The following is a 12,262-nucleotide window of genomic DNA, read 5'->3' as shown; positions in this document are numbered from 1 at the left end:
CCAGGAATCACCCCTCCCGCGAGAACCCACGTGTGGGAAAGGCCCCAGGTGAGCAGGGCCACCCTAACCCAGGGCACCGGACGGGAGGGACAGGGAAGGCAGGCTGCTGCCCCCTCTGAGCACTTTTCGGCCTCGGGGCACGGGTTCTCCCAGCCGCCCCTCCGGGTTTAATCACTTCCACGTCCTTCCAGCACTTTGAACCCCTGCGACTCCCCAAGGAGCTGGGCGGGAGGAGAAAGTTGGGGAGCCAGCCAGCGGGGTGAATCAGGGAGGGCAGGCTGGCCCCCGCAGCTCATGCCCTGCTCAGGTGTGGACAAGGCTGCCCCCGGGAGGTCCTCTAGGGTTGCTCCCAATTCCCGGGGTGGGTGAGGCATCCTCCCCAGTGGACATCCTGCGGCTGTGTCCAGACTGCACAGTCCCTGAGCAGGTTTTGGAGCTGAAGCGAGTTAGGTGCTGCAGGGTGCGGAGGGAGCAGCTGGGGGCTGGGCAGGCAGGCCCATGAGCATCCACGGGCAGCCATACCACCCGGCCCAGCTCCTGAGGGTCCCGTGCAGCCCCGGATCTCCACTGGGGGCTCGGCCTGAGGCCAGGCCTCCGGCCTCCAGGCCCCGCTGACCCTGCCCACAGTGATGCTGCTGGGCCAGTGGCAGCCGCACAGCCGAGCATCCCGCGGCAGGAGCGCCATCCATGCTCCCAGCCACGCGTGGGGCCTCAGGTCTCCCTGGCCCTTGCCGTGGCCCTCCACGGGGCGCTCGCACACAGTTCCATGCCATCCTTCCACAGGGTAGAGGCAGGCCCATGGGCTTCGAAGCAACCGGACTTTGGGTGATTAATGGCAACGGAGGTGTGCCTGGCAGGCGGTTTTGATTTATTGATGTTGCCTTGGGAGAGCAAACACGTAGTTCAGGGAAGCGTCTTCCGAGGGGCAGCGAGTGGTTAAGAGGTTGCAGGGAAGCTTCGATGTTGGGGTGTCAGGCCTGCTGCTTCTCCGCACCTGCTTTCTCCCCGGTGGATGTGAGGGGTGAGGGGAGGGCACCTGCCCCCCACCTCCCCTCAGCCACCCCATCTGCTGTGTCCAGTGGGTCAGCAGCAGGACAGAGAACCCCGGGAGCAGCAGAGCATCTGCCAGGACCTCAGGCTGGGGCCAGAGGCCACAGAAATGTGTGCGCAGGGCTTGGTCTTGACTGGGACAGCAGGCGCGGTAGGGGTGGGAGCCCCTAGAAGTCCAGGAGCTGTGAGGCAGGGAGAGCAGCACTCAGCCCACGGGCCCCAGCCCTGCTCCCGGGAGCGCAGGATGCAGGATGGGCCGCAGGCACCTACCAGCTGAGGTAGCACCTTCTCCAGCTGGTCCACATCCACAAGAGCCAGGTCCTCTGCCTGGGCCTGTCGGACGCTGCGGATAGCCGCTTCTGCTGCGACACGGGGGAAGTGACGGGGCATCCCAGGTCCCCCTCCCCCAAGCGCTGGCTGGCAGCTCAGAGGATGGAGCTCGGGGGGGCCCCTGGGACACGGGGTTTTCCAGCAACGGGGCGTAGGGCTGGTGGGGAAATGGCTCCAAGCTGCGTGTTGATCCCCCCGCTGAGAAAGCCAGGGGAACAGGGTCAGGACCAGCCCCGTGGGACACGGAGGACACACCAGGGCCCTCGGGCTCACCCACAACGAAGATGGTTAGCAGCTCCGCCATGAGCCGAAGCGCATCCCCGCTGACTGCAAGGTGGGAGGGAGCAGGTGACGGGCCACGCCTTGCCCGCCCCTGCCCTGGGGCCCCAGGCCCGGCCTGCACCCCACAGCTCTCCTCACTAATCGGAGCTCCTCACACAGGTGACCCCTTTCCCCCAAGTCACGGGTGCCTGGCAGCCCCCAGGTGTGGTCCTGCCCACCGGCTGGTGCCCACGCACCTTTGGTCTTACTGTCCGTAAAGTGCATCTGCAACAGCTTGCTTACCAGTTCCTGGGGGTGGGAGGAAAGGGGTGGGGGAGCGAGGTCAGTGGCCCGCATGGCACCCTGCCTGCCAGACCCCTCAGGCATTTAGTTCTGGTTGCTGGAAAGGTCCTCCGTCCGTGTGGCCTCTCCCAGGGTGGGGGACTGGGCAGTGAGAAGCCCCGAGATGCCTCCAGGATCAGAAGTCTGGCACGTGGAGGGGACAGGCGGGAGCAGTCCAGGCGCCCACCTGCTGCTGTCTGGGCTCCAGTCCGCGGGATCCAGGGTGGTCTTGTGCTCCCGCCCCTGGGCGGAGGCACTCCTAGCGGGGCAGGACGTAGCTGCTCTTGGTGTGGACACATTTGGCAACACTGCCTAGCTTGTGCCAGACCCTGCGCTAGGTGCCAGGTCTAGGTGGTGGGTGGTCCATCGGAGGTGTGCCCCCCACCCCCAGGAGGCTGCAGTGCAGGAGGGAGTCCTCCTGTTACGGGATGGACACTGGGAACCACAGAGTTGGATGGGGGCTGGGCTGCCAGGGTGGGTGCAGGAGGAGGGGAGCACAGCCTGGGCACATCTACAGGGCCTCCTGACAAATAAGGATGGGTCCTAGCCGGGACTCCCCAAGGTGGGGGGGGGGGGGCTTGAACCCATAAGGGACAACACCCCTCTGCAGAGCTGAGGGCTGTGGGTGAGAGATCCTGGGGGCTGGGAGGCACCCAGGCAGAGCTGCCAGGTGGGGGAAGGATGATGAGGATTTGGGGAGCGGGCCAAGGGCGGGTACGGAGAGCAGGGTTTGGCCGGAAGAGGCTGTCAGTGAGGAGCCAGCAGAGAGGCAGGAGTGTGGCCACAGGAGCCCAGAAGTGGGGTGTCACGCAGGGAGGGTGAACTGGGGACTGACCAGCCCTGCAGCTTTAGCCATGGGGCCTTCGCCGTCTCAGCCCGGTGCAGCTCGGGAAAGCCCAGGAGCAGAGCAGAGGGGCAGGAGAGGGCGTGGACGCCACGGGCCCAGGCTCAGGGGGGTAAGAACTTGCCACCCGGTCACTGGGACCACTGGAACGCAGCTTCGCCCTCCAGGCAGCGACCGTGAGAGCCTGGCGCCACCTGCCGGGGAGGAGACGCCCTCCTGCCCCCAGAGCTACCGAGCAGGGCTGTGACCCCAAAGGAGTCAGACCAGTGACTTCAACTCGCAGAGGGCAGGACAGGACCTGGATGCACTCAGCCTTCGCCCCGCTGCCTGCAGGGGCTCTGGTCTCTCCGTCCCCACCACCCTCAGCAGGGACAGCCCTGCCCAAGGGTAATCATGGCCTCGGCTCTGGCAGAGCCCCGGGGTGCGCCCTCCAGGACCCTCTGTGCAGCAGTGATGATGGGGGGATTCTCCTGGTCACTTGGTCAAGTCACCCTGGCCTCGGTGACCTCCCTTTTCCCGTCATTAACCCCTCTGGGCCAGGGCCCAGCCTCCGTCCTGGATGACAAAGGAGGCTGAGGCAGGTGAGGCACAGAATGGATGCCTCTGTGAGGCCGAAACTCCTGCCCTGGGACGGGTGGAGCACGGCCCTCAGGCCTACCTGGTGCACCTGCTTGATCTCACCCGAGGACAGGCCCACCCAGTGAGACGCAGAAGCCACTCACAGCCTGCAGGGGTGGGGGCCGGGGCCCTCCGTACCCAGCCACCCACCCAGAACCTCAAACGGCTGCCGCTCCAGAGCGGAATGGCCTGAATGAAGCCCTCACTCGGCCTCAGTTTCCCCACTGGTAAGTGAGGATAGTACTAGACCCATATCCTCACCGATCAGCCTCTGCCAAGAGCACGCAAGTGTGCCTGAGTGGAGGTGTCTAGGTCCACGCGAGGCACACGCGCACCCCGGTCCCGGGGCCCCCGGAACTCGCACCAGCAGGGCCTCGGTTGGGCCCCGAGCACAGGCCCGCGAGACAACGGGCCAAGGGTCTGCAGGCAGGGCCCACCGGCGAGCGGGGCCCCACGGTCTCCGCACACACCCCTGCGCGGGCCGCGGACGCTCGGCTGCAGGGCCCCGCGCGGAGGGCGCGACCCGGGACGGTGAGTGCCGCGCCGCGTGGGGCCGGGCGGCAGCCTCTGTGCACCCCGCAGCCCGCCCGCGCCCCGGCCCGCCCCGCCGGCCCGCTCACCTTCCGGAAGCCGCCGCCAGTTGCCTCCATGACCGCGGCCCCGACACGCGCCCTCCGGAGCCCTCGGAGCCCCCGGCCGGTCCGCCCTAAGCGCGCCCTCCGTGGCCCTGCCCCCGCGCCCCCAGCCAATCAGCCCGCGGCGCGCCCTCCGTGGCCCCGCCCCTTCGTCCCTATTGGCCGGAGGCAAGCGCCCGCCTCCGCAAAGCCTCCTGGGAGTTGCAGTTTGCGCCCGCCCTTCCCGGCGCGCCTCGCTCTTCCTGGATACTGAGGCTTCGCGGCGGCCGCGGGCATCCACGGCGGGAGAGCGAGGGTCCGGAGCGCGCGGGCTGGGGGCCTGGGGTCACGCCCCCCGCGGGCGAGCGCTTCCGCGTGGGCCCTCACCCCGCCGCTCCCGCCCCCGCTGCGCTCACGGGTGTCCCTCCCGTGGAGCCCCGTCGCTCGGCCGCTGAGCACTTGGGACCTGTGCTCGGCCCCGGGGACCCGGGGGACCCGGCTCCGTCCGCTGCCGGCCCCTCCGGCAGCGCCATGCAGCAGCTCCGGCTCGCCTACAGCCGGCTGTGCAAGGAAGGTGGGGCTGAGCCCCAGGAAGCCGTCCTGCAGCGACTGCAGGAGCTGCCCCGCGGCCGGCTGGACCTGGCCGCGCAGAGCCTGACCGTGGACACCTGCAGGGCCCTGGGCAAGCTGCTGCCGAAGGACGCGCTGCTGACGGAGGTCATCCTGAGCGACTGCATGCTGAGCGAGGAAGGTGGGCACCCCGGGCTGCGGGGCGCCGCGGGGGTTGCAACCATTGCAACTGGAGAGCTGGGCTTGGGGTCCCGCCCTTTGCCTGGCTCCGCTCGGCCTGGTGCGCTGCGCGGGGTCCGGGTGCCTCGGCAGCCCCTGGCGGAGAGCTGTTCCCTTCCACCAGACCTCGTCTTTGTGAGGGGTCTTCTTCTTTTCCTTAAGATTTTGTTTGTTTGAGAGACAGGGAGCGAGTGAGAGAACTAGAGAGGAGGAGCAGGGGGAGGGATGGAGGGAGAAGCGGGCTCTCCACTGAGCGGGGAGCCCCACGTGGGGCTCGATCCCAGGACTCCTGGATCATGACCCGAACTGAAGACCGATGCTTCACCCACAAGGCACCCAGGCGCCCCTCTGAGGCTTCCGTCGCGCGCTGCGTGTGGTTAAAGCAGGCAGCAGCGTCCCTGGCGGCAGCGGGCAATCTCTCTGTGAAAGAGAGACCTTCCCTTCCCCTGGGGGCGTGAGGTCAGCAGCCCGGCCCTGCGCCTAGCAGAGGTTACAGGTGTTTTGCACCAAATAGGGAGCAGGGCAACTCTCTTCGGGCACAAATCCTGACCGTTGGGGCCACTGGGACAGTCATCTCTCCTCTGTGGAGCTGCCCCACGCTGGCACCCACGGGGAGGAGTGACCGCCCTGCCCCCTCACAGGGGCCTCACTGCTGCTCCAGGGGCTGTGTGCCAACACCATCGTGCGGTTTCTGGATCTCAAGGTGAGCAGGCCCCATCCGCTGCCTGGCCGGGGCCCTGTGGGGTGCAGATGGGGCATTTGGAGCCCAGCCTGTAACAATGGCGAGTCACCAGCCTGCCTCCTCCTGCCCTAGGGCAATAACCTTCAAGCTGCAGGGGCTGAGGCTCTGGGACAACTCCTCCGACAGAACAAGTCCATCCAGAGGTGAGGTGTGATCCTGGACCTCGCCCTGTCCACCAGCACCCTATGAGTGGTTCGGGGTTGGCCCAGGGGCCGTCCTGCAGCCTAGGAGAGTCATCTCCTGGCCAGTCGTCCATTGGCAGGGTGTTGGCAACTGTAAGTTCCTCACGAGGCTCCAGCCTTTCTGCCGAAGACCCCAAAGCCTGCACCTGTCTTCTGGCTCCTGTGGCAGCAGGGTGCTCCCTGGGGCCGCACACCTCAGGTCTGCCTTTCCTGCAGTATCACCCTGGAGTGGAACAATCTGGGCTCGTGGGACGATGCCTTTGCCACCTTCTGCGGGGCCCTGGCGGGCAACAGTGCCCTGCAGCAGCTGGACCTCCGCAACAACCAGATCAACCACAAGGGCGCAGAGGAGCTGGCCTTGGCCCTGGCATGCAACACCAGCCTCCAGCAGCTGGGTGAGGCCTCCCCCCCCACCCCCCGGCCTTCTCCAGATCTGCAGTCCTGGAGACCTGGGGCTCTATCCCACTGTTCCCCTCCGCCTTTCTGCTGCTCTTGTCCTCTTCTAGAAGCAAGGGGGCGGAAGGGTGTGGGGAGGGGCCTGGGGAGCTGGGGTCCTGCTTGGCTAGGGATCACGGGGAGCACTCTTCCCAAAGGAAGCATCTCAGGCTGGGCCAGCTCTGTCCGGGTGCACCCCATCTGGTGACCACAGGTTTCCTTCCAGACCTGCGCTGGAACAGCATCGGCCTCCTGGGAGGCCGGGCCCTGGTGAACTGTCTCCCCCGCAACAGAGGCCTGTGGAGGCTGGAGCTGGCTGGGAACAACATCCCCGGTGACATCCTCAGAGCTGTGGGTATGGGCACCCGGGGCTGCCGATGGCCCGCACGGTTTGGAGCTGGCCTTCTGACTGGGCTAGCCACCGAGGGAGGGGCGGCTCCAGGCCCAGGACGGGGACATGGAACAGCATCAGGAGGGTGGCCCGAACCAGAAATGGGACGAAGAGGGAGAAGGTGTCTAGGGAAGGGTATGGTGGCGGGGAGCTCGTGGGGGACTTCGCTTGTGGCGCTCTGAGCTGTCCCGTGTGCACTCGCTTGTTAGGCCCGTGAGGTGGGGGGTCACCGGTGGCAGACGGAGCAGCAGAGGTGCTGGCATATGTGGTCTTGCCCTGATGGTTATGCCAATACCTTGGTGGCCCAGCCACAGCTGGAAAAGGGGCTTCTTGGCCCTGCCCCGACACCCCAGAGGTCACGGCTGTGCGTGGGAGCCATGTGGGAGCGGGGCCACCCGGCCTCTGTGGTCCCCTGCCATCCGTGACCCCGACAACGCAGCCCCGGGCCCAGTTGAACACCCTGCCACTCAGCGCGGCTGCTTGTCCTTCAGGAGCACCAGGCACCCAAGGGCCTGAATGTGGGCAGGAGTCCCGCTCGTGGCCTCCACCCTGGCTGGGCTTGCCCCGCCCGTGTCGTCCCCAGCACTCCTCACTGCCTCTGGCACCACCTTGGGCTGGCTCCTCCCCAGCTGCTGCCCAGATCTCCAGAACACGGGAGTTGAGCGTGACGTTCAGTTCTTGAAAGTCATGCGGTGGATTCTGACCCTTGGGGTGAGCCCAGATGCCCCAGGACCATACCCATCTGCGGCAGCTGAGCGGTCTCCCCTGCCCCTCTCGCAGGCATGCCCCCCCTCCCGGGCTCCTGGCCCCACCGTTGCCCCCTCCCTATGCCTCCACAGCCCTTGGCCTCACGGCGCGCTCTGACGTGTGGGGCAAGACTGCCCACAGTGTCGACTGTCGGGTGACGGGTGACGGGTTCGGGGCCCGGGGCTGGGCTAATGCTGGCCTTCGGGGCTCCTTCCACAGAGCAAGCCATAGCCCACAGTCAGCAGCGGCAGGCTGCTTCCCGGGAGAATCAGGCCCGCACCCAGGTGCTCAGCAAGGAGGTGCAGCATCTCCAGGAAGAGAAATCCCGGCAGGTGAGGACAGCACTGCTCTGACCGCGGAGCCTCATGCCAGCCGCCGGGGCAAGGGGCCGGCCTCGGGGGGCCGGCAGGACCCCAAGCTCCTCTGACTGGCCAGCACTTCGGCCAGTTTGGTCTGGCCCGTGTCTAGGCGGGCAGGTGGGCATCCCTGGGGCCTCTGCGCTCCCCAGTGCGGGAGCTCCTTCCTCCTGTGAGGCCAGTGCCCTTCCGCTCTGCTGCTTGACTGGGCGTCGGCGCCCCTTCCAGCTTGAGCAGGGCCAGCAGGCGGGCTCCGGGCCCTCACAGGGCTCTGGCCACCTCTGCCCCCAGTTTCTGGACTTGATGGAGACGATCGACAAGCAGCGAAAAGAGATGGCCAGGAGCAGCAGGTGAGTGCAGCCCCGTCGGTGCGCCTGCGGTTTGGGTCCTGGCTTCGGCCTTGTGGGATGACTGACCCCAAGCCTCGTCACCTGCCCGCCAAGGTGGTGGCGTGTGCTTCCCAAGGACACGGGCTGGCGGGTTCGGGGCGGCCGCTGAGAATACCACTAGCCGCGGCTGGGACGTCGTGGAAGCATGAGGAGCAGCCGCTGCTGCCAGAGCGAGGGGGCCTGGGAGTGCTCTGAGGTTTCTCGGACCTTCCTTTCTGCTTCTAGGGCGTCAGCAGCACGCATGGGTCAGCTTCAGGAAGCCCTGAACGAGAGACATTCCATCATCAATGCCCTCAAGGCCAAGTCAGTGGGGCTGGGGGCAGGAGTGGGGGCGGGCAGGAGTGGGGGGCTCTGGAACATTTTAGAGATGGACCCACAGTAGAAAAGTGACACACACAAGAACTAGTCCCCAGTATACAAAGTAGATCCCTGGGTTGGTAACCCCGGAAGGCGTCTTGGAGGAGGTGAGCTCTAGCTGAGGTGAAGAGTGGTGGGCAAAAGTGAGAACGGCACCGCGTGTGCGAGGCTCAAGGCGAAGCTGGGACGGGGCTGGCTCTCCCCTCCTCCCAGGCTGCAGATGGCCGAGGCTGCCCTGGCCCTGTCAGAGCAGAAGGCCCAGGGCCTGGGGGAGCTCTTGGCTACCACAGAGCAGGAGCAGAGAAGCTTGGCACAGAGGCAGGCAAAGGAGCACAGGCTAGAGCAGCAGGTGAGCAGGGAGGGCTGGGTGGGCACAGGGTGGGCAAGGGCGGGCAGGCGGGGTGACCAGCGATGCCCCATCTCCCCCTCAGGAGGCTGCAGAACGGGAGTCTAAGCTCCTCAAAGATTTATCTGCTGCCAATGAGAAGAACCTGCTTCTGCGGAACCAGGTATGGGGGTGTGGGCCAGGGCCCTGGGGAGACTGGGGTGGGGGGCAGGGGGCCGGGCCACAGGCAGGGGGCAGGATCATGGGGCAGGGGGCCAGGGCAGGGGCTGGGGCCACGGGGAAGGGGGCAAAGGCAGGGGGCCGGGCCACAGGCAGGGGGCAGGATCATGGGGCAGGGGGCCAGGGCAGGGGCTGGGGCCACGGGGAAGGGGGCAAAGGCAGGGGGCCAGGGCCACAGGCAGGGGGCAGGGCCACAGGGGGACAGGGTCACGGGCAGGGGCCAGACCGGAGCTTCCGTCCATGGTGCTGGCTTCCCAGGTGGACGAGCTGGAGCGGAAGGTGAGATCTCAGCAGGAGCAGCTGTTCCTGGCCAGGCAGGAGCTGACCAACACGGTGGCTGAGCTGAAGGCGCGGGCCATCCAGGCTGAGGGTGGGCACATGCAAGCCCACAGTGGAGGGGCCCAGAGAGGGGAGGATGGGTGGCGAGGGCACCCGGGGAGTCCCACCCACGCTGTCTCCCCTGGGCTTCCAGAGCGTCTGGAACTGGAGAAGAAGAGGTCCCGACAGAGCTCGGAGGACCTGGAGCAGCTGCGAGCCAAGGAGGTGCCACCTGCCGTCCCTTGTGACTGCCTAGGGCCCACGGGAACCTCAGGGGCATGGTGTCCCCAAAGCACACCCCTGCTGTGCTCCCTGGCAGCCTTGGGGTGCTGCGTGGTAGATCTCGGCCAGCCCCAGCAAGTGACAGACCCAGAAACTCCCGACCAGCCTCTAGAAAGGACCATAGCACAGGCTGCCAGGTGCTCCGTGCCGTCTGGGCGTGGCCCTGGGACGTGCCCTCCATCTTTACTTCTTGCCAAGCCAGGGGGGCAGCCCCTTCTCAGGAGGAAGTGTCACCACGATTTGCCTGCCACAGGGTGGAGATTGCATGGGGGATGTAAGCTGGGGCGCTAGTTTTCCAGCCCCATTCCTGCCCCTCACCTTGGCAGGTGGAACACATGACTCGCCACCTGGAAGAGAGTGAGAGGGCCATGCAGGAGAGGGTACAGAGGCTGGAGGCCTCGCGGCTGACCCTGGAGGAGGTGAGCACATGCTGGTTGGGTGCTAGGCTCTCGGTCTCAGAACCTCATCAGGACCCACCCACCGACATCCCTCTGAGGCCAGAGGACCTAATGAGGTGGGACATGGGATCCCTGCCTAGTGAGCGAAGCTCTCAGGAGGCTGGTGCAGGGGTCACCCCAGCCCAGCAGCTGGGTGGGGCCAGAGGGGTCCCTGGCCAGGGCTGGGAGGACAGGCCCGGGGGTCACCGTCTGTGCTACAGGAGTTGAGCCGAGTGAAGGCGGCAGCTCTCAGTGAGCGTGGCCAGGCTGAGGAGGAGCTCATGAAGGCCAAGAACCAAGTCCGTCTGGAAGAGGTGAGCCCACTGCTGGCAGCGCCCACCAGGGAGTGAGGCCTGGGGGGCTGAGGTGCATAGGCTGGACTCAGGCTGGCTTCCGGCTCAGTGAGGGGAGGTGGGGGGACAGGAGCCATAAGGGGCCGGGGGCAGGTAGGATCCCAGCAGGACAGGCCCAGGATCACATCCCAACCACTACAGAGAGCTGCTGGCGTCCAGCCCTGGCATGGGGGCAGGGGTTCACCCACATGCAGCCTGTGATGGCCTGGCCCAAGCCGGAACCACGGAACAGAGTGGTCAGCCTGGGAGATGGGGGGAGCCCGGCAAGGGTACTACTTACAGGCTAGTTCAAGTTGAGCCTGTTGAGAATATGCACATGTAACTTGGGTAACTCGGGTTAGGAGGCTGTCTCCACAGGTTATCCCCACTCCGGCTGAGCGGGGTGGGGTGTCCGTCTCGCTCCCTGGTGCTTGGGGCGACGTGCAGGGCAGCAGCAGGCAGGCCTTGAGTCCTCCTCACTTTGCTCACCAGCCCCTCTCCCGTGACCCCAGCAACAGCGCCTGGCTCACCTGGAGGAGAAGCTGCGGCTGCTGGTGCAGGCTCGGGACGAGGCTCAGAGCGCCTGCCTGCAGCAGAGGCAGACGGTGGCCGACGCCCAGGCCCGGGCCAGCCAGCTGGGCCTGCAGGCGGAAGGCCTGCGCCGGCGCCTGGAGGAGCTGCAGCAGGTGACTGGGGCGTTGAGGGTCTCCCCACGGTGCCCCGGGCTCCCCCACACCAGCCATACGCTCACCCCCGTGTCTGGCAGGAACTAAGCAACAAGGACCAAGAAAAGGTGGCTGAGGTGACCAGGGTGCGGGTGGAGCTGCAGGAGCAGAACGGCCGCCTGCAGGCCGAACTGACAGCCCAGGAGGCGCTGAAAGAGAAGGTGGCGGCCCTGGAGCGCCAGCTGAAGGGTGAGCTGGGCCCAGAGCCCCCGGGGCCTTCTCGCAGGGGGTCAGCCGACAGGTGGCCGGGCTGCAGGGCTGCAGGCTTGAGCGGTGCCTGGTGGTGTGGGATCTGTGGGATCGTGTGGAATCGGGGAGCCTGCCCGCGCCCCACCAGGCCTCCGAGTGGACCTCCAGCCCGTGTTCCCCTCTGCAGTGATCGCAGGTGACCACCGGGAAGCGCTGCTGGACAGGGAGAGCGAGAACGCCTCCCTCCGTGAGAAGCTTAGGCTCAAGGAGGTCGAGATCGCCCGCATCCGGGAGGAGGAGGCCCAGAGGGCCAACTTCCTGCAAAATGCTGTCCTGGCTTATGTGCAGGGGTCTTCTCGAAGGGCCACGAGCCCCCAGAAGTGAAGGGCGGCAAGGCAGCGTCTCCCAGACACCGTGCCCCGTCCCTGCCCGTCCCTTCGTCTCAAGATGCAGCCTGGCAGTTGAGGCAGGGTCTGCAGCTGGGGACTCGGGGGTCCGGGGCCAGGCTGGATCAGTCAGACCCAGGGCGGGCTGGCCATATGGTGGGGAGTGGGCACCCCCGGCCCTTCCCAGGCCCTTCCAGTCCGGGGAATTTGCTGGATGCATCTGCAGGAAAGCCCCCCTCCCACCCCCAGGGCGAGGAAATGTAAAAGACCTGCGGGAGCCCACGCTGCACCCCTGCATCTCACCCTTCTCACCTGTAACCTGGTGCGGGAGGCTGGCCCGCATCTCCTGCTTCTAAAATACACTTTTTACACTTTGTGATACATTTTGGGTGGTGCCTTTTCCCACACGTGTCTGTGCGCCCCACACCGAGGGGACCCTCTGCCCCGACCCTGGCGGGAGGACCCCGGGGCCACTGCGGGGGGCGGGGGTGGTGGGACACGGGCACACGGTGTCCCGGCTGCGGCCCGGGGCTCTCCCGCCAAGACGCCGCGTGCACACGGACGCCCCTGCGCGCCCCGGG

At 66.8% G+C, this 12,262-nt stretch overlaps 2 protein-coding genes across 4 annotated transcripts; one reads left to right on the top strand and one right to left on the bottom strand.

Moving 5' to 3' along the window:
• Nucleotides 1-847: 847 nt before the first annotated feature.
• Nucleotides 848-4,202, bottom strand: CENPX (centromere protein X). 2 transcript variants are annotated; one of them, XM_025468361.3, is made up of 5 exons: nt 4,066-4,175; nt 1,899-1,950; nt 1,654-1,707; nt 1,321-1,409; nt 848-1,232 (listed from the first exon to the last, which is right to left on the bottom strand). In XM_025468361.3, the coding sequence occupies exons 1-5, from the start codon at nt 4,093-4,095 to the stop codon at nt 1,218-1,220; spliced, it is 240 nt and encodes a 79-aa protein (XP_025324146.1). In that variant the 5' UTR covers nt 4,096-4,175; the 3' UTR covers nt 848-1,217. The 2 variants fall into 2 exon arrangements, with proteins under 2 accessions (XP_025324146.1, XP_048969790.1); XM_049113833.1 differs by lacking the exon at nt 1,654-1,707 and having other exon boundaries at nt 1,321-1,578; nt 4,066-4,202.
• Nucleotides 4,203-4,299: 97 nt separating this feature from the next.
• Nucleotides 4,300-12,062, top strand: LRRC45 (leucine rich repeat containing 45). Of its 2 annotated transcripts, XM_025468353.3 has the most exons (17): nt 4,302-4,810; nt 5,490-5,551; nt 5,663-5,733; nt 5,989-6,167; nt 6,434-6,562; nt 7,565-7,677; nt 7,993-8,051; nt 8,316-8,393; nt 8,661-8,796; nt 8,879-8,956; nt 9,271-9,382; nt 9,485-9,555; nt 9,939-10,031; nt 10,271-10,363; nt 10,894-11,067; nt 11,148-11,295; nt 11,483-12,062. In XM_025468353.3, exons 1-17 carry the CDS (start codon nt 4,591-4,593, stop codon nt 11,677-11,679), a joined length of 2,013 nt encoding a protein of 670 aa, XP_025324138.1. In that variant the 5' UTR covers nt 4,302-4,590; the 3' UTR covers nt 11,680-12,062. The 2 variants fall into 2 exon arrangements, with proteins under 2 accessions (XP_048969782.1, XP_025324138.1); XM_049113825.1 differs by lacking the exon at nt 11,483-12,062 and having other exon boundaries at nt 4,300-4,810; nt 10,874-11,067; nt 11,148-11,283.
• Nucleotides 12,063-12,262: the final 200 nt, after the last annotated feature.

This window comes from Canis lupus, chromosome 9 (assembly GCF_003254725.2).
Source record: "Canis lupus dingo isolate Sandy chromosome 9, ASM325472v2, whole genome shotgun sequence".
Classification (NCBI taxonomy): domain Eukaryota; kingdom Metazoa; phylum Chordata; class Mammalia; order Carnivora; family Canidae; genus Canis; species Canis lupus.
This window is presented reverse-complemented; position numbering and strand designations above follow the sequence as displayed.